Source organism: Simochromis diagramma, unplaced genomic scaffold (assembly GCF_900408965.1).
Source record: "Simochromis diagramma unplaced genomic scaffold, fSimDia1.1 OVJJ01000321.1, whole genome shotgun sequence".
In the NCBI taxonomy this organism is placed as follows: domain Eukaryota; kingdom Metazoa; phylum Chordata; class Actinopteri; order Cichliformes; family Cichlidae; genus Simochromis; species Simochromis diagramma.
In genome coordinates, this window is record NW_024386772.1 from 4195595 (window position 1) to 4216357 (window position 20763).

The window sequence follows — 20763 nt, forward strand, 5'->3', positions numbered from 1 at the left end:
TACACTCATTCATTAATTGTCACTCATCTTAATCTCTTCACACACGCACACACTGACACACATTTCTGTGTGACTGTTCGTGTCCTACAAAGAAAAGGAGATAAAAACCCCACACGGGGGGGGTGCCGAGGAATAACACAACATTTTCTCCCTCTATTTTATTCAGTGTCTCCATTCGCACACAGCCAACCCGGTCACCACGGCAACCAGTTCATTAGTGGAGCAAGCTGCTTGTTGCCATAGAGACATCCTTGTGTTCCCTAGGAGATGTGGTACTGGGAAGGTGTGCGTGCATTTGTGTGTGAGGATGTGCATCAGTGTGCGTGTTTCTCTGTGTGTGTGTGTGTGTGTGTGTGTGTGTTTGTTTTTCGTTTTAGGAGGACAATTTTCAAGACAAATCAAAGAGCTATGAGGACCCTCTGTTACAGGAGGACATTTTGCTGTCCTCATAAAATTGACCTTTTAAAATGGTTTCTGGGCAGGTTTTAATACCCAAAAAGTGTTTTTCTCAAAAGTCTTTGTAAACCAAAAACTTGACATATGTTGTATATTTGTGTGTCCGCCACTGCCCCCTGTCGGTTGGAGTTGTCCCTGCATGCCGCACACACAAGCGCGGGAAATTATACACGAGCGCGGGACATTATACACATGGCGCGAAATTGGAAGCTGCGCATGCGCATTTTAACATTACCCATTTAGACCATTGATATTTACATCAATGATTTAGACTGACTGATTGATGGATGAATAAGAAGCGCCCAATTTTGGCAGAGTTTTGACACGCTTTGGAGAAAAGGTAAGAAGGTAATTATAAAACTTTTAAAAGACGGGCGTTCTGACAGACACAGTGCTTCAGAGTAGGCACAGCCGTGGTGAGGCGGCAGGTGAGGGAACGACGACGAGGTACGGTGGAAAGCATACGGCGGAGAGCGCACCGCGGGGACCGGACCACAACGAGGTGAGGACGGCGGAGCGGGCCGGAGCACGCGGAACGGTTCACGGAGGTCACAGCAACACGCGGGGCGGGGATTCCCGGACTGTCCCAAGCACCGGGATGGTTATTTTTACCCTGGCCTAATCTCATCACTTGTTTCAAGGTAAGAAATTACACAACTGTGTGATGTTTCACTGAGTTTGAAAGAAGGCCTTTTTCACGACAAGATCACTTGTTTAATGTAAAATGGCTGCTACTGCTATTAGATGATCTTTGCCCAAATACCAAGGAAACATTGGAAGGCAAATACAAATAAACTCTTGTAGATTTATGAAATTAAATTGAGACAGTATTGATGTCACTCTGCACACATTTGTTTATAAAATATTGTAAAAAAAACAAACAAACATTTGTTTTGCTCTTATAGTTGTGTTGATGAAGCACATGATTCCTGAGAGATCTAAAGCTTAGTTTGACAGACAGGTTTAGGCTAAGTCAGAGTTAGGCTTTAGTTAAATTAGGACATTTAAGTATCTTTAATATCTGCAAGTGCATGCTTTCTGTTAAAACAAGTCAGACATCAGCCTTGTCTGTGTCTGTTATGTGAATGTAATGAGAGCATAGAACTCAATTGAAACAGTTTCAGTATCCATGCTATTAGTGAAATAAGAAAAATTGGGTGGAGCATGTCAGATACTTGACTTAATCAACACAGGTGGAACACAGTCAAGTTCATCTGCACAAATACAGCCTCGCCCCCATCCATTTATCTGTTAATCAGAATCCCTCCAGCACTTATCACCAAACTAAAATAACCTTAAACTAATAATACGCTAACATGGGGGGGGGGGGGTGCTTCTCATTCAGCTTTACTAATGCCCTTGTAAGCATAAAGGCTTGAAGTTTTGATGTCGTTTACATTTTTATCTTGATTTCCTTAGCAAATCATGTCACGGAGAACCACTCCCCTTCAGGATGCCATTAATCACATCCTTGCAAGAAGAGACAAGAATTCAATGTTAGAAATCAAATTTATTAATTCAGTTAAAGGTGAGTTACTTTGACACACTGCAGGCTAGACTGAGGGGTTACGCATCACCAGTGGTGACTTGTACAAACATCAATATAAATTAAAATTAAAGGTATTTTAATAATAATTTAGTTATTAGCGAGCCTGGCTATTTATGTTTTCTGCACTTGGACATGTTTTCTTTATTATATATGTAGAATTGAAAAAAGCACAACATTGCATACTTGCAATTTACAGATATACATATTTAATGAATTGATTATTTGCAGTGCTGCCACACCTGTGTCTCTAATATGGTTGTGTCTTCAGGTCGTGGCATCTTCACTTTAGCCAATTTCAAACAAGGAGACTTCGTGGTCGAGTATAGAGGGGAGCTTATTGATGCAACTGAAGCTGAACACAGACGTAACCTGTACCCCAGCGCATGTTCAGTCTTCATGTTTGAATTCATATGGAAGCAGAAGACTTTGTGGTAAATTCAAAATGACTGAATGTTTACATTTCTATTGCAAGGTCAGGATTTCTGAAGCAAACATCTCATATTGCTCTTTAACGAGTCCTTACCTCTGGTACCCGGCCCCGTCAGTCCCCAGAATCTATAGAAGGGGGAGTGACGGACCCGTGGAATAGCGGGATCTCATTCTTACTGAGGCTCCGTCATTTCCCGGTGACCCTGTGGTCCCCGGGAACTCGCAGTACTGGGGACTGACGGGACTCCCACATATGCTGAGGGCCCATTAGTCCCCGTATTCAGCCTGTGTGTGTGCCTTCTCTAATACACACTCACGGGCGTAATGTACGGGGTTAGAGGGGTAATAATATAAGCCTACATTTTACAGCTAAGACAGTGTGCTCACGCTGCTGTGAAGATTTAAAATATAATATAGAGAAAATAATAAGAGAAAATTCAAATGGCCAGGGCTGAATGAGCGGCCCTGTGTCTGTGCGCATTTGGCACATGTGGACACGGAGACTCGTGCACTGTTATACTGTGTCCAAAACTACTGTATAATATGTACAATGCCAAAATAGTACATGTCAAGTGTTCTGTCTGTGAGGTAGGTAGATGGATGGCTTGATGGATAGGTGAAAAAACCTTTCAACACAAAAAATAAAGAACATTTCATTAATCATTCAGATAAATTAAATGCATTATACAGAAGACAAACAAAATAACAAAAATATACACTTCAGTAAAGCCTCTTTTCTAAACTATCATTTATCCTAGTTTTAGTTTTACATTCATTAGTTTTTAAATCAGAGGTGAGTAATTTCAAACAACAAAGATGAAATAAACTGGTCTACCTTGCACTTTTTACACTTTCTGTAACAATTACATTTTTAAAGTATACATTTTAGAGTTTACAAATATTTTAATAAAGACTGAAACCAAGGATTTTCTTTTACAAAGAATTATTTTCCTTAAATTAAACCAAACATATTTACACTAGTTTTAAGATTTAACCAAGGATTTGGGGTAATTACTTTTAGTATTAATTAACATAAGTGTGGGAAACACTATCTACATAAACAGTTTATTCAAACTTAAACATTTATTTTAATATCAATATAATTTTTTAAACTTAAATGCAGTAACTATTTCCCAAAGCATAAATACATTTCCACAATTGAGCTTCCATAGTTCCCAAACATAAGCAGCAAATATGAGTCCAAGCTTACCGATAGCCCATCTAACTCAAAGTCTTCCTCACAGTGGAAAGTGGATTGTGCTTGGTTTACTGTCCTCTCAGTATGTCACACTCGGGTCAAATGACTGCTGCATGCATTTTAAGGTCTACTAGGCACGCCCGCCCTTGATTGCTCTAATTCAACTCACCTGGCGGAGCAGTGCGCACCAGGCTGCGCTTAGCTGTAGATTGCACAAGGTCTAATCAGTGGCCACGCGCAAGCAGCAGCACAGAGCAGGTAGTGGGCAAGAGGAGGAAGAGAAGAGTAACAGCAACACCTACACCTACTAGGTCAGCGCGACAGTACAACAAAACCACGTTTAAGCTCTAAGCACAAGTAGAAGCGCAAACACTTATCTCAGTCAGAAAGCAACGCGTCCTTGACTGATGGACCCTCTTTAACTTATCAACTATGCATTTAACAACTAAACTTGTATTGGATGTTGTGTTTCAAATTCAAATTCAAATTTTATTTGTCACGTACACAGTCATACACAGTACGATATGTAGTGAAATGCTTGGACAACTGCTCGTGACCTAAAGAAAACAAAAAAGGAAAAGGCTATGAATAAGATAGGAAATAAATATGAAAAATTAAAAAGGGTAAATTTAACTAGGAAGGAATAAAATATAAATTAAGGTTAAAAATGAAATAACTGTACAACACAAATTAGAATGAAGGGTAAATTTAACTGGGAGAATAAGATAAAATATATAAATTAAAGTTGAAAATAAAATAACTGTACAACAAAATACATGTTTGTGTTGGTGCTTAAAAATTATAGTATAGTTCATAGGTGTGTCACTATAAATGTTTGTTTAATGTATGTTTCCAAATTTGCAGTATTGATGGAGCACTTGAAGATGGGTCATTTGGGCGACTAGTAAACGATGAACACAGGACACCAAATTGCAGAATGAAGTTGATTGAAGCAGAAGGGAAGCCACATCTCTGCCTTTTTGCACTGAAGGAAATTGCGGCAGGAAGTGAAATTACTTATGACTATGGTGGGAAAGAATGGCCCTGGCGGAAAAAGGTGGGTCATTTAAAAAAAAATTTCCCCCTATGAATTGTTGTTTAAAACCTACATATCTAGATGTCACAATTAGGGCTGCAACTAACGATTATTTCAATAATCGATTAGTTCTCGATTAATCGATTAGTTGTTTCAGCCCTAGTCACAATATTTAAATGTCCTCTTGGTGGTATTCAATCTAAATCTTGAATTTGTATGACTTTCCCAAGTGATGATTGCAAGCTTATCTGTTTTGTGTCCCCTCCACAAGTGTGTTTTACTGAGTGGCCACACACTGGAGGTGAAACAGTGAAAGCATCAGTTTGAGCTCAGATGTCATTATGAGGCTGATGGACAGTGTCCTTGAAAACCTTGGGTTTTTCTGTGTCAGACATGTACATGCACCTTTTACTCACAGTCACTTTAGCTTCTTAGTATTGTCTTACTTTGGCTTCACTTAACTAGGTAAGGGTTAATCACTCTGTTTCCTTGCAGTTAGGGTGAGAGTTAGAACTGTATTTAACTGAAGGTGAAACAGAAAATGCTTAACTATGTGTGTGTGTCTGACACAGACAAACTCAAGGTATGTGAGAACACTGTCCTGACACCTGAGCTCAAACTGAGTCTTTCACTGTTTCATCTCCAGTGTTTGGCATACTCAGAAAAACACGCGGGTTGAGGGGACACTGGTTAGAAAAGACCACTCGTAGTGGATTAAATACATTTCCACTGTAGCTGCCAGATGTTTACAATATTTGTTCTACTTTTCATACCCAGCTAAAGATCGCAAGCATCCCTTCTGGTCAACAGTGTGTTGCAGAGCCTATTGCTCATGACGTGGAGCACCATGTGATCTCTACAGACTCATTCACAGGTGAGTCCCTGCTTGAGTAAGCACTACCTGTTAAACCCTGGGGTCTTGCAAAGCACTATGCCTCCATGTCTTGTGTTCTCTTCTACAGACAGAGAATTAAGAGCAGAGTGTCAGTCATCTAGACCTACAGCAGACAACTCTGAGCATGAGGTTAGCATGGATTCATCTGTTTACTAAAGATTGTATCAATGTGTAGTTTGGTAAATAGTGTGGTTTGTAAAGATCATGTTTATCAATTGATTACAATTATACTGCATGTACAGTCTGTAAATCATTGTAAGTACAGGTAGTCATCATTTAACATTGCATTTCCCTCTCAACATCATTTGGGTGTTTTAAGGTTTGACTGAGAGTGTCCCTCTTGATCAGATGGACACTGTACCATTGATGCTTGTTCATCTTTGCATCTTTTTAGGTGCATTCTGTTGGAGGTCAGCGTGGCACTTCATCTCTGAAAGAGTTAATTGGTGAAGTTGGTGTCCAGTATCAGGAGTTGTCACCCCAAGCGTTCTCAGAAGAACTTACCAGTGGTCAGTTTTGAGTAAATGTTGTTAACTTCTGGCAATGCATGACATGCCTGAAGGTTTGCTGCATGAAAAATGTGCCAGTATTGGGACATTTCTGATGATTCTATAGTGTCTTGATGGATATTTTGAGTAGAATTGTAACAGTCAGGGATGTGAATTGATTGCGTTATGTGTAGATGTGTTTTTTTTTGACTTAACGAAAGTCAAGCACTGAATCTCCTTGTGTTCCCTTGTACAGAGAGCAAATCGAAAGAGGTGCCACAATCATCCAGAGCTGTGCCTAACGACTCTGCTTGTGAGGTGAGTTGAAATTGACCTTTGTTTTAAAATTGACCTATGGTTAGAAGTGTTATGGTGTTTACATGAAACTCCATTTTGAGTATTTTAGCAAACATCTGGCAGCGGTGGTGGAAATGTCCTCTATTTAGAACAGGAGGACTTTTCTAACCACAGTGTCCCCTTAACAAGTGTGTTTTACTGAGTGGCCACACACTGGAGGTGAAACAGTGAAAGCATCAGTTTGAGCTCAGATGTCATTATGAGGCTGATGGACAGTGTCCTTGAAAACCTTGGGTTTTTCTGTGTCAGACATATACATGCACCTTTTACTCACAGTCACTTTAGCTTCTTAGTATTTTACTTTTGCTTCATCTAAATAGATTCCCCTCTCTCTAACTCACAAATCTCAGGAATTGAATAGATATGCTTCACTATTTTATCTAAAAAGTAACTCCTATCTCCCTTTCCATCTCTCCTGAAGGATTGGTAGAAAATATGTAAAATGGTCAAACATTATTTTTAATTCGTCATAAAATATTTGGGTAACAATGTTTTATGTTTCATTTCATGTTTTTAATTTTTTCCAGTGTACAATTCATAGGCTGGTATTTGAATCGGTGAAACTTGACAAATGCGGGATATGCCATTCACCTTTGACAGCTATCAGATGGCACGGTCTAAGATGCAAGCATAAGTGTATTATTTATCTTGTGTTAATTAATGCATTTTTTCACTATACCATAAGTTACCATGAGTCAGGTCTACATTTTCATATGTAAAGAATAAAAAAAATCACTTCAAAGTTTTATCAATTCAAACCATTGCAATGATACACAGTGTAATGGTAGATACTATCACATATCATGCATTTGAGTTTGTCTGCTTAGTGTGGCAGAGAACAGAGAGCATACTGTAATAATGTATATTGCCCTCTTACTCTTTGTTGATTAGACTGTTGAACTTTACAACTTTAAATCTTTGTTTCACTCTTTCAACATCAAGCTCATATAAGCTAAATAAGCATCTCACCGCGCGCAAGGCATGCCGGTCCAGGTCAAGGGTCACGACTACCCAGCGTGCATCGTAAACAGAAAACACTGCCGCGTGTGATAGCGATATTGAATATTTTGAGCGTCCTAAAGTCAATGTTTTAAAAGAATTTGGTACGAAACGGGGATACAGTGCTGCTGGGAAGAGAAAGAAAGAATTCGTGGCCCTCGCTTGGGCGTTTTCACTACAAAAAGCCCCTATAGTTTTAACAAAACAGCAGGAGCGGGAGGCTATGCTACCTTGGATATAAGTCTCTGCTCGAGATCGAGACTGACAGTTGTCAGATGACAATTCCAGATCCCTTAGAGCTGAGGGAAGGTTGGTACAATGAATCGACAGCTGCAAATAAACTTTCACTTTCAAAGCCTCATATCCGGAGCCATCAGCCTCTGTGGTGCCCGGAGACGCTCGTGCGGGGTTTGGCCACTGACGTCTGGCAACCCTGGCACAGCACTTCCCCGTAGGCCTATATCCATGGATGTATTAAAAGAACCAAGCCTATATCTGACGGAGAAGTATAATTCAGCCTTTGCATCGTGGGTAGTGGTGTACTCTGACCCGGCCGCGCCGTGCATGCGTACTGACAATGCTGATTTAGCTTATTTGTGATGTTACAATGCAAAAACCACAGTTCCTGATTTGATCTGTTATATAAAGCTAAAGCAAAATGCACAAATGTTTAATTATATTTAAGAGAGTATCAACATGTATGAAGTAAACTGCCCTCAAGTCTGTTTGTCATTCTGTAATTACACATATACACACAAACTTGGAAGATGATGTTTGATGATAATAAACCCTTTGAGTAAACATTGCATCAAACTTGCAAACTTCTTACAATGTCAATATAGGAAGCCCAATAAGGTACTGGGTCTGATTAATCCAGACCTATTCCAATAGATCAATCAGGCAATTTGCAATACAAATGCTTGATGGTGTCTCTACACATTTTCAATGACTTTTTAGTAGAAGTCCTTTTCATCTCAATCCTTATTAATTAATGTAGGATAAACATTTTAGCTTTTCTGTTTCTCATTAGATCATTCTGCCAGAAGTCTTTGAGCCAAGAATGCATTCTGAAACATGGCCTATGTGGCCCATAATGAGTAGTTTGGTCAGGTCAATTTAAGATATATATATATATATATATATATAGATATAGATATAGATAGATAGATAGATAGATTGATTTTTTTGCTTGCTAGAAAAATCTATCTATCTATCTATCAATGACAATGAAGAAATATTAACTTCTGTGACTTCTGATTTGCCTCACGTCTCTGAGACTGCAGCTCAAGGTACATTTTCAATGCTGTACTCAAAGTTTGCCCAACATATCTTATGTAATGAGCTGGGATCTGTGAGTTAGTCCTGTTCAGAGACAAGTCCAGTGAAATGTGCAGTAACGTATTTTAACAGCGCACATCACGTATGATAACGATGCTCTCTTGTTTCATTAATGCCACTTGCATCTCTGTTTTTCATTGCATTAAAAATGAAATCAGACTTTACTATTAACACTACTATGCTGATTACGATAACCTGGGATTGTGAATAGAACAATATTACTAACCATCAGTACATTTTTACATGGTCGATTGTTAGTTGTTCCATTCCTAATTGTGACACTAATGCTTTATGACTAGTATTTTGATGCTTCATCAGTTTTGGCCAAGCAAGATTTGGCCTGTGCAAAATCTACATCATTTCCCAGTAAACTTATTACCCAAGGTATTGTTGACTTCATCCAGTTCAGCAGCATTGCCATGTGTATAGTTAGTATAATAGAACTGGCTGTCACTGTCCCCTCTGTGCCCATGGTGTTTGATTGGTAGGCAGAAAGCCTCTTTAAGCCCATACATTTATACTGTGCAATTTTTTTTTAGATGACCAGGGGAATGATGCCTGTGTGACTTCTGGTTCACCTCCTGTCCCTGACTCAGTTACTAAAGGTATGATATAAATCAGATGCCATGTCCATCACTAGGCACTATGTGCAGTCAACACCAACATCATGTGGTTAGACATTATATAACATATAAAGAAGCTGAATGTATTTTGTGTTTACCAAGCAGTGTGATGAACTATCATGTTAATGAAAACAATCAAACTTTTAATTTTATCAGGTCTACAGTCTATTTATTATCACACACAATTTGTTTAGACAAGTACCAGCTTGTTTTCACAGTTTTGAACACCATCTCTACCTACAGTGGGGCAAAAAAGTATTTAGTCAGCCACCGATTGTGCAAGTTCCCCCACTTAAAATGATGACAGAGGTCAGTAATTTGCACCAGAGGTACACTTCAACTGTGAGAGACAGAATGTGAAAAAAAAATCCATGAATCCACATGGTAGGATTTGTAAAGAATTTATTCGTAAATCAGGGTGGAAAATAAGTATTTGGTCACCTCAAACATGGAAAATCTCTGGCTCTCACAGACCTGTAACGTCTTCTGTAAGACGCTTTTCTGTCCCCCACTCGTTACCTGTATGAATGGCACCTGTTTGAACTCATCATCTGTATAAAAGACACCTGTCCACAGCCTCAAACAGTCAGACTCCAAACTCCGCCATGGCCAAGACCAAAGAGCTTTCGAAGGACACCAGGAAAAGTATTGTAGACCTGCACCAGACTGGGAAGAGTGAATCTACAATAGGCAAGCAGCTTGGTGTGAAAAAATCAACTGTGGGAGCAATCATCAGAAAATGGAAGACATACAAGACCACTGATAATCTCCCTCGATCTGGGGCTCCACGCAAGATCTCATCCCGTGGGGTCAAAATGATCATGAGAACGGTGAGCAAAGATCCCAGAACCACACGGGGGGACCTGGTGAATGACCTGCAGAGAGCTGGGACCAAAGTAACAAAGGTCACCATCAGTAACACAGTACAACGGCAGGGAATCAAATCCCGCAGTGCCAGACGTGTTCCACTGCTGAAGCCAGTGCATGTCCAGGCCCGTCTGAAGTTTGCCAGAGAGCACATGGATGATACAGCAGAGGATTGGGAGAATGTCATGTGGTCAGATGAAACCAAAGTAGAACTTTTTGGTATAAACTCAACTCGTCGTGTTTGGAGGAAGAAGAATACTGAGTTGCATCCCAAGAACACCATACCTACTGTGAAGCATGGGGGTGGAAACATCATGCTATGGGGCTGTTTTTCTGCCAAGGGGACAGGACGACTGATCCATGTTAAGGACAGAATGAATGGGGCCATGTATCGTGAGATTTTGAGCCAAAACCTCCTTCCATCAGTGAGAACTTTGAAGATGAAACGAGGCTGGGTCTTCCAACATGACAATGATCCAAAACACACCGCCCGGGCAACAAAGGAGTGGCTCCGTAAGAAGCATTTGAAAGTCCTGGAGTGGCCTAGCCAGTCTCCAGACCTCAACCCCATAGAAAATCTGTGGCGGGAGTTGAAAGTCCGTGTTGCTCGGCGACAGCCCCAAAACATCACTGCTCTCGAGAAGATCTGCATGGAGGAATGGGCCAAAATACCAGCTACTGTGTGTGCAAACCTGCTAAAGACCTATAGTAAACGTTTGACCTCTGTTATTGCCAACAAAGGTTATGTTACAAAGTATTGAGTTGTATTTTTGTTATTGACCAAATACTTATTTTCCACCCTGATTTACGAATAAATTCTTTACAAATCCTACCATGTGGATTCATGGATTTTTTTTTCACATTCTGTCTCTCACAGTTGAAGTGTACCTCTGGTGCAAATTACTGACCTCTGTCATCATTTTAGGTGGGGGAACTTGCACAATCGGTGGCTGACTAAATACTTTTTTGCCCCACTGTACAAGTGCATCTCACATGATCTTTTTAAACTTCAAATTTGTTTTGTTTTATTGAACAGGTTTATGTGTTTCATCAAGGCGGTGTGTGAAGAGACCATGGTCTGAGGAGGAGATAGGAGCGGTGATGAAACATATGAAGCCTTTTATTGAAAACGGTATCACTGTCACCAACCAGCAGTGTCTGAAGTGCAAAGAAAAGGAACAACCTATCTTGGAGACGAGATCTATTCAAAACATTCGAGATTTTGTGCGCAACAGAGGACTGGCCTTTAAAAAAAATAAATAAATGTTAAACACTAAATGCACTTTTTGACAGTCTGAGCCTTTACCTTTCTGGGCCTGATTTCAAGGTTAGTGTTCTCCATTCAAAAAGTATGTAGTTGACTTCACTGTGCTCACAGGCAGTGTTTTGTTTTGATGTGTGGTTAGCCTGAGTCTTTTAATGCCAGGATTCACTTTTATTTTCCTTCAATAATTGTTACAATGCTGTCCTTTTAAGGAATTGATTATTGAGTTGGTTATATTAAATATAGTTCAGTAATTCAACAAATGTGTTATGTGTTGATATAAGTCTTATGTATAAGTCAGCCCGACTCACCCCTGGTGTGCAAAGGTGCTGTTTTATTGGTCAGCCACTCAGTGCCAGTTTCTTCAGGACAATGAAAAACTCTATAATACATAGTTTGTTCTAGTTGATGCAAGCACTGTTGTGTTATGGTCACCGGTTCGATCCCTGGGCTCTCTGTCCTGGTCGTTGTGTCCTTGGGCAAGACACTTTACCCTACTTGCCTACTTGCCTACTGGTGTTGGCCAGAGGGGCCGATGGTGCGATATGGCAGCCTCGCTTCTGTCAGTCTGCCCCAGGGCAGCTGTGGCTACAACTGCAGCTGCCTCCACCAGTGTATGAATGTGAGAGTGAATGAATAGTGGTATTGTAAAGTGCTTTGGGTGCCTAGAAAAGCGCTATATAAATCCAATCCATTATTATTATTATTATTATTATTATTATTATTATGCTTCTAGTTGTTTTAATGACACTTTGACCACCTGTTAGTAGATCACAACAGATATGATCTGTGGTGTTTTATGTAAGCTTGTATGTCAGATTGTAATGCTCATCAGAGAAAACCAAAATATAGTCTTTTTATTATTTTTTTAATTTATTCATCCATCCATCCATCTTCAAACCGCTTATCCGAGGCCGGGTCGCGGGGGCAGCAGCCTAAGCAAATTTATTCAATTTTACTATAATGATGTATCAGTCACAGTCTTATAATACACGTTCTTTTCTAAGAAGGTTATACTTAGTGCATGTGTGAGTATATGTACAGTGAACTGGCTTTACACACCATGTGTCCTTTTAAACCAGATTTACTCAGTGTGTGTGTGTACAGTAGACTGGCTTTACATACCATGTGTCCCTTCAGAACAGACTATACTTTGTGTATATGTATGATGACATCACTGACCTTGTACACCAGACTGTCCTTATAGACCGAGCTACAGAAAAGTCTCTACAAACCACCAGAATGTCTGAAAAAATAGCCTTTTTTATATCTCAGTCGAGCAAAGAAAATGTTTAAATTTTAAGTTGTGTATAGGTTTGCTGATTTTTTTCATGATTTTTGATATGCATATTGTAGCTCTAGCACCTCTGGAACCCGGTGTCCCCATACCCCTATGTCCAGTCTGATTTGCCAAAAATTTCAGAAATTGTCCCTCTAACCCAAGAAACGGGTATGTGTGTGTGTGTGTGTGTGTGTGTGTGTGTGTGTGTGTGTTACAGCAGCGTGGCAAAATAGAACAGAGTAAAAGGGAGGCGAACGCCTTCGATTTTGAGTTTGTGAGAGGGAGCAAGAGGATGAAGAGGTGTGTCTGTTTGAATTAGATTAGTTTTCTCTATCTCTCATACACACACACACACACACACACACAACCTACACACTGCACTTACAGTCCCATCAAAGGAAGCCAGCAAACACTTTAAAATGAATCACAATCACAGCATGAGGGAATGAAGGTTAAGGATTTGGTTATCAGAGAGGAAGAATATTCCCACAGTCAACCGTAACAATATTAGATCATAAAACACTGATTATCATCATAAAACGCATTTCTGTAATAACCCTGCTTTTGGCCTAAAATGGTTTTAGACGCTTGGAGACTTTACTGAGGCAGCCGTGTTACTTATTGATCTGTACACCTCCAGGAAAATGATTGATCCTCTAGCTTCTAACTGAACCAGCCAATTAGGGGCATCGCCCATTTATTATTCTGATCAGGCCTTCAAAATGCTGCTTAGTTCAGTTTTCTCACTGATCCTCCAATCCTACAGGCATTTTTGTATTGCTCGACATTAACAAAAGCAACACTATGCTTTTGCGTCTGGGATTTGCAACACTGACAGCTGCCTAATCTGTCCACCAATTGCAGACTTGCAGTGTTTAGAGCACCCTCTGCTGGGTGTAGAAATCTGTACGTTCAAGGATAAATGTAAAGACTTAAATACCAAACACATATACTAGCTAATTCCTTCAGCCTATTCAGTGCTTTGCAGATGTCTGTTTGGCTCTGATTTTTTAAATACATTTGCATAAATCTACAAAACAACAACGACATGCTTTTACTTTATTAAATGGTGGGACAAAATGCCAGTGAGGGTCATATGAAATTAAAGGGGATCTGAGTCACTCGCTCTTCGCTATTTGTTACTTTGTTGTGAGTTCAGCTTGTGGTTGTTGGGGTTTTTTTTCATTTTGCATAAAATAGCACATCTATTTTACTTACTTTGCTAAACTTTAGAAGGGAACACCTAATCCCTGTGACACTTGTGGTTTATACTCAAATGATCCTCTGATCTTGAGGTCCTCTGTGGATCTCAGGATGTCTACATCATAGACATTAGATTTTTGCACTTTTCTTCTTGAAAATATGATAAACTTCCATAAGTCACAAGCTACCCTTAGACACAAGGAGCCACCACAACAGGTACCTCCACATATTTGAATTGGCAGATTTTTATGGCATCCTTGCATATCTTTCAGTTCCATAATGTAGTGGTTTAAATGTTCACCTAATACGTACAAGATCCTACTTGAAAACATGCTATATCCTCTGATAATGATGCTCAAACTCTTATTCTAGTGACTTTATAATATAAAGAGCCACGAGGAGACTGTTTCTCTGATTTGACACAATATAAATAAAACTTCAACCTCAAATTGTGATATTTGGTTCCACAGTTAGGGTGTGTAATGTTGCTATTATAAATGTAAAATTTAGCCTGCCTTCACTAAATATAATTAAACTTACACGTAAGTTCAGTAAAAATGATCTGCAATCACTCTTCTGCCTGCTTTCCTTGGTGTTTGGCTGCTAGTCTGTTCTATCACCTCCTCTTTCTCTTGCTGTTAAACTCCATACTGACATCATTAAACTAGTCCAATCATATTCTTGCTTTTTGCTTCTTCTTCTTCTTCTTCTTCTTCTTCAGGCCAATCAGCCATTATTCTGTGTGCATTAAATCTCAGGGCTCTTCCATCATTCTAGCTTTTAGATTCTCATTCATGCAACCCACTTCTTCCCCATCTGCACCTCACCCAAGTTACTCAGCGCTCCATCCAAGCTGCCATCGTCATCTTCACCACAAGTAGCTTCTAGACTCCGGGGGTTCCTGTGTCCGAACTCCTATCATTGCTGGGATTCGGTTCTGTCATGATGGGTCATTGGGGTCTATTCAGCAGTCTGGATTCATTAATTTTTTTTCTCTATAAATCATGTTCAATTCTTCCAAATGGTCTCCCCTGAACTGAAATTATTGTACATAAAAAAATCCGACTGTTAGTTTCTTTGCGCTTCTATTTTAGCCCTGGAAATCTAATTTGTTTCTTTAAAATGCTCTTTGCATGCAGCATGTTAGCTAATGTTAGCCCTACAAAAAAAGACCCAGTGCCAGCACAGGCAGTCAAAACAGTCCTTTTATTCTAAGGGACATTACACATAAAAGTTGTACATTTCGAGTCCAGCAAATAGTCAGAAAAATAGTCAGCTTTCACATTATCAAAAGTGAAAGCATTGCCCTTCTGGGGAAAAAAGCAAGCTGGTTTATTAAAAATATTACATTAGGCTTTTAATATTAACATCAACTCAAAAAGCTGCACTTTTGGAATAAACTGGTCTCCAACCAGACAGTGGTATTTTTTTTTTCAAGTGAATGCAATCCCAAAATATTGTGAGTCACTGGTTTAATCTTTTGTAATAAATTATTTATTCTCTTATATTTTATTAATCTGAAATGTAACTGTAGGTCTGAAATAAATGTAGCAGAAGCACGGCACTGCCCTCTGAAATAGGATAACCCATCCCCACTGCCCTATTTATTTCAAAAGAAAATGTTAAAATGTTCACTACATTTAACCCATTTGTCAAATTCAAAGTGGTGGAGAGTCATCATCTCACCCAGGGGTCAACTTCAGCTGTAAACCAATGAGTCTTTGGTTATGGTGTTCCTGACCCTTTGGTCAAGAGAGCAGACTTGATCCTACATGTTTTTGAGGGTAAGAGAAACCAGAGCATCAGGAGAACATGCAAACACAACAGAGAAGAGCTCATCCCCGGTAGGCATAAAAATGCAGGTAAATACGTGAGATATAGGAGATATATGAGAGAGGCATGGTGCTCCTATGGTCCCAGAAAGCTGAACTAGGATTCATCCTGTGCAACTTTGCTGAAATAAAATATAAATTGTGGGGGGGGAGAAGCTAATTACCTAAAAAAAACATATTTAGGTAATTGTGTAGATGCTGATAAACCAATATAGGTTTGGGTTTTTGTTTTGTTTTTTTACAGCTATTTATTACCCTGATATTTTTTGCAGTGTAGAAAGACATCATCTGGTCTGCTGGGTGAATCTCTGGGGCAATGCATGATTCTTTTTCAGGGTTTCTGGTGCAGCCAGACAGTTTGATAGATAGATAGTTTAAGATGTTCTGTTCCATAAGTAGGTCATGTTTCGAATTAAACTTAATGTAACAAAACAGGCATCACAAGTGTGCAGTGGTTAGCACCATTGCCTCCCAGCAGGAGAGACTTGGATTTGGATTCACTGTCCTTCTGGATACTATGACGTCCAACCACAATCCAAAGACATGTTTGAAATTCATGACTGGCTGTAGGAGTGAATGGTTATCTGCCTCTATGTGTTAGCCCTCTGATCTCCAGGGTGTAACTTGGTACCTGTGATGGTCTCCAACCCCCCCACAACCCTAACCTGGATAAGCAGAAAAAAACTGATGGATGGAAAATATATGTCAGACAATAGGCAATAGCATATACAATCTCCCTTTATGCTACACATAGACTGTTTAAGTGCATGAAACCAAAGCCTGCTTGAAGCATTTACATGCTTTTCATCTCTGAATACAGGTTTATCTAGATTAACATGATAGCAAGCATAGTCAGATTTCTGCAGTTTTTCATGGAAGTGAGTTTTGACTCATCAAAATCTGAGATTTACTTTTCTGAACTCTGCATTTGCTTCTCTGCTGGATATGGCTTCTCCATCTGTTCATCAGTAATATAAAAAAAAATTGAAAGTCAGACTCTGTTGCCTCTTTCTTTCGGTGCGAGCAACATAACAGCGAATGAGGTGTTCATACTCCACAGGATGCTGATTTTCATACTCCAGCTCCAAGAACGCTCCAACATACACGCACTCAGTCTCACAGCTTTTCCAGCACTTAAAACTTCCATATGATTCTTAGTTTTACATTAAAATCTTTATGCATCTTTAAGCCCTTCTGTTCCTCTTGTGGCTTTATCATTATGCAGACCGAAAATTCTGTCTTGCCTCCTAAAGCTGTGATCACACTTTCCCACTCACACACGCCCACTCACTCTGTCCATGCTGCTCTTTATCTTCCCCTGCCTATCTTATTCTCCTTCCTCCTCCTCCTCCTCCCCCCACCCCCCCTCACTCTCTCCATCTTCCTATAACAGCTCTGTCACTTATCTATGCAGAAATAAGAGACTGTGCTCGCTCTCCCACTCCACTTTCTGTCTCTAGCTCTCTTTATCGCTGCCCCCTCTGGCCTTTTTCTGCAGGCCAATTGCAGGGGGACTAGAAGCCTTTAATGAGATCTACGGGGAAATAACCCCCCCACCACACACAGACACACACACACATATGCGAGTGTGTGCGTGTGTGCCTGGCATGTCGTCATTTAACTACTCTCTCCCTGTAATGCACTCCAACCAGACGTTTTCTCTACAGAAGATGAGAACAATGAATTCGTTTTAAAGCATTCCTGTCATCCCTTATCTTCCCCGTCCTTTCTTCCTCCATTGTCTTCATCAACTTTCCATCTCTCTCACATGTATACTGCCCTGCCTCCTCTCCTCCTGTCATACTTCCCTCTCTATTATCTCAGTACTTCTGTTCACCTCTGGGGCTCATCTTTTCATTAACATGCAAACCCTAAAGTGCTGTAGCACGTCGGACTCTATGCCTTGTAGTCTGACTAGTTCACATATCTTAACAAGGCACTGGAAGATAATAGTGCGGAAGTTCGTTTGCGAGGCCAAATCCTGCACGAGGGCTGCAGCTTTCACTTCAGGGTTTGAAAGAATTCAGCTCAAGTCAAACAGCGTAGAAAAACTCATCTGTTTCATGCTGTTTAATGCACTCAGCGGGCAAATGCCAACTTGACTTGGCGTGCACGAGTCTGACAATCTAATAAACCTGCAGATACGACTGCCTTCACCTCCCGCTGTGACAGCATGGTATGAACAACTCGTGATACACAGATCTAAGTGTCTCTGTGCACACGAGTGAGTTAATGTACCAGCAGCTTTTATGTGTGCTACCAGTTGATGATAAGGTAGGATCAGATGTTTATGCTACTTCATACACTTGATTATGATGTGCACTTTTATTTCAAAAACATAGTGTGTAATCAGATACTTACTCTTTATTGCAATATGAGAAGATCTGGAGTCATTTCTGTTATCAGGACATGTCCTTTAACTGCTCATGATTATTTGCCCTCATCCCTTAAACCAGGCCCATCCCTGAGCCTGGCTCTGTTAAAAGCTCCGTCGCCTTATTAGAGCTGATATTTCTAAGAGTCTTTCTTTAATATTGTGGATTCCTCAACTGACTATTTAAAGCGCCATCAGACGACTGTTGTCAGAAACTGGAGATATTAAAATGAAACAGAATAAAAGTGAACGTATTTATTTGACCAGCAAAAAGACTTCTGCTCAGCTACATTCCAAAAAGCGGCGTCTACCTCAATGCACTACAGAGTCTCAATAAAGTTGAATGAATCAAGGTCTGAAAGCACACAAATCGTGCTATAGTGTAATGTTATAAAGCTTAAGCATTTTAAATAATTGGGTTAAAAACCTCAATCCTTACAATAACGCGCCCATATTTTTGCTCTTTGGTTGTTACACTTACAGCACGGATGTGAAACATTGACAAGCGTAAAAAAAACGTCTGACCCTTGTATGTTTTTTCACTTTACATTGGCTTAAGAACCACAAAGCAAGTTATTAGTTTACACTTTTTAGCAACCAAAATAATAGATGCAAAGTTTCCAGCTGGCCAACAAACTCCAGATGATTATAAACAGATCTGTAGTAAATACACAATATATAAAAGAGTACTTCCAAAAGGAATTCACCATTAGAGTGTCACTGTGATCTCTGAGCTGGTAATTTGTAGGTCAGAACCTACCTTTGAAAAAAAAAAGTGGACTAGATTACAAATAAGAGCATTTCAAAAAACGGCATTTTAACCTGACTCAGGTCACAACTTTGACTCCTTCAAATACCGAAGACATCTGAAAACACTTTAAGCAGCTGGATTTGACATAGCAGACATAGCTTCGACCTTTAGTGAATAAAATGTGAAATGACTGTGACAGTGAAAAATATTATTTTACATAACACCCTGAACTGTCTCTTCCTTCTTCTTAACCTATAACCACTACCTGCTAAAGCCAATATTTTTGTCTACATAGATCAATGCTTCAAATCCCCTCTTGATAAATATAATAAGCTGCTACATCTCCTGCTCTCTTTGTAAGTATCAGTGCCCCAGCGGTGCAGTCTCGATTGATAGTGACTTGTGAGAGATCTCCCCAGCAGGATTGTGCAGCTCTATTAAGGGAGTTTTAACGCCTCAAAGGTAAATGCCACTGTGTGGGGAGAAAGGATATATCCCCTGATTTTCACAGATGCCACATGTGATGTAGCAAAGTAGCAAAGGCAACAGAAGTAAATGCAGGAAGAAGGTGCTGTGTTCTGGACAATTACACAACACTGAGAATTTCTGTTCATGTCACAGCTAATTGCTCACCCGTACAGACCTTTGCACATCTATAGTACCGTCCACCATTTAAAACACAAAGCATACGTGGCTAAATGTTTTGTTTTTTAGCTCAAACTTGTAACGTACACCTGGAAGTTGGTTCGGATTGGGGTCTGATCACTTTTCACATCATAAACGAACCGCTCTGGAGTTAATTTGGAACCGTACCGAGACCACCTACTCCAAAGGGTCTTGGTGCGATTACTGTGTTCACAGGTGCCAAGGAGGGAAACGAACACAAGTTCAATTTAAATGGACTAAACACAGCAGGTGTGAAACATCCTAAGACCGTGTGATGGATAGGAATCGTTTTGGTGATACTCGTGGATACAAATTGCCCCATTTTGTGTAATGACAGAGCTCAACTTTAAGCCTGATGTATTTCAGTGGAAAATGTGTTTCATATCTGCAGCATGCATATTCGCAAGAGTCTTCAGTGGAACCCCTGGCAACCAAGAAAACAGAGCTTTTAGATAAGTAGCAACAATTTTCTCCAGCCAAACAATGATCTTTGTCTGACCCTAACCGAGCTTCTAATGACAGTTAATAATGCAATTAAAGTCTAAAAATCCGTCCCCGCTGGTGCAATCACTCTTAACACTGCTGACCCCATCCAGCCTCCGATGCACATGAACACAAATCAGTAGACAGGAGATCGGTCAGATGAAAAATCATGTTCAAGGTGATGGAAAAAATGGAAAATTCATATCCGGAGACACAAATTAATAGCTTAAAAATTGTAACTACTTAAAAAAGCTGCCACAAGACTGTTACTGTGACTGCTGTAACAGTATTCTGTGACTGCAGCTACAACCCACAGCTACCATAGAGACTCTCTGTGGAAAATGGATGTAGAAGATGGATCGAAAAAGTGAAGCCTATGCAGAAGTGTGATAAACCTAGCAAACAGGGGGGATTGTAAAAGAAGTCATATTGCATAGACATTTATGGTAATACAGTGTTCAGGTTCCTTGATCTGTCGCCTCAGTAAATAGAATAGAATAGAAGAATCCTTTAATTGTCCCACAAGGGGGAAATTTGGTTTTACATATTTACATCATGGACAATGGTTACCAAAGCAGAGTACTGTACAGTTATTAAAATTAGAGTACAGATAAGTGGCAAACCCAGGTTGTAAAAGGTTGTAAAATACTGAGTTTGTCCACTAACCAGCTGA

The 20763-nt window shown here is 39.9% G+C and overlaps 2 protein-coding genes and 1 long non-coding RNA gene across 9 annotated transcripts in view; 1 reads left to right on the forward strand and 2 right to left on the reverse strand.

Moving 5' to 3' along the window:
* Positions 1–20763, reverse strand: part of shank1 (SH3 and multiple ankyrin repeat domains 1) — a 115197-nt gene that overhangs the window by 54285 nt on the left and 40149 nt on the right. The window lies entirely within an intron of this gene.
* On the reverse strand, positions 324–3131 carry LOC120741056. The gene is made up of 2 exons (XR_005697548.1): positions 2529–3131; positions 324–2397 (listed from the first exon to the last, which is right to left on the reverse strand). It is a non-coding gene; the product is annotated as an uncharacterized LOC120741056 (long non-coding RNA).
* LOC120741045 lies at positions 989–11760 on the forward strand. 3 transcript variants are annotated; one of them, XM_040043674.1, is made up of 10 exons: positions 989–1097; positions 1876–1984; positions 2274–2436; positions 4497–4689; positions 5446–5542; positions 5631–5692; positions 5958–6072; positions 6308–6369; positions 9285–9350; positions 11272–11384. In XM_040043674.1, exons 2-9 carry the CDS (start codon positions 1882–1884, stop codon positions 9309–9311), a joined length of 822 nt encoding a protein of 273 aa, XP_039899608.1. In that variant the 5' UTR covers positions 989–1097; positions 1876–1881; the 3' UTR covers positions 9312–9350; positions 11272–11384. The 3 variants fall into 3 exon arrangements, with proteins under 3 accessions (XP_039899608.1, XP_039899596.1, XP_039899587.1); XM_040043662.1 differs by lacking the exon at positions 11272–11384 and adding an exon at positions 6936–7038 and having other exon boundaries at positions 9285–9495; XM_040043653.1 differs by lacking the exon at positions 989–1097 and adding an exon at positions 6936–7038 and having other exon boundaries at positions 1854–1984; positions 11272–11760.

Excerpts from the sequence above, each read along its gene's own strand:
- LOC120741045 (XM_040043653.1), top strand. The coding sequence starts at position 1,882 with ATGTCACGGAGAACCACTCCCCTTCAGGATGCCATTAATCACATCCTT. Across the intron at positions 2,437-4,496 it reads TGGAAGCAGAAGACTTTGTG|TATTGATGGAGCACTTGAAG; the intron begins GTAAATTCAAAA and ends CCAAATTTGCAG. Across the intron at positions 5,693-5,957 it reads CAGACAACTCTGAGCATGAG|GTGCATTCTGTTGGAGGTCA; the intron begins GTTAGCATGGAT and ends GCATCTTTTTAG.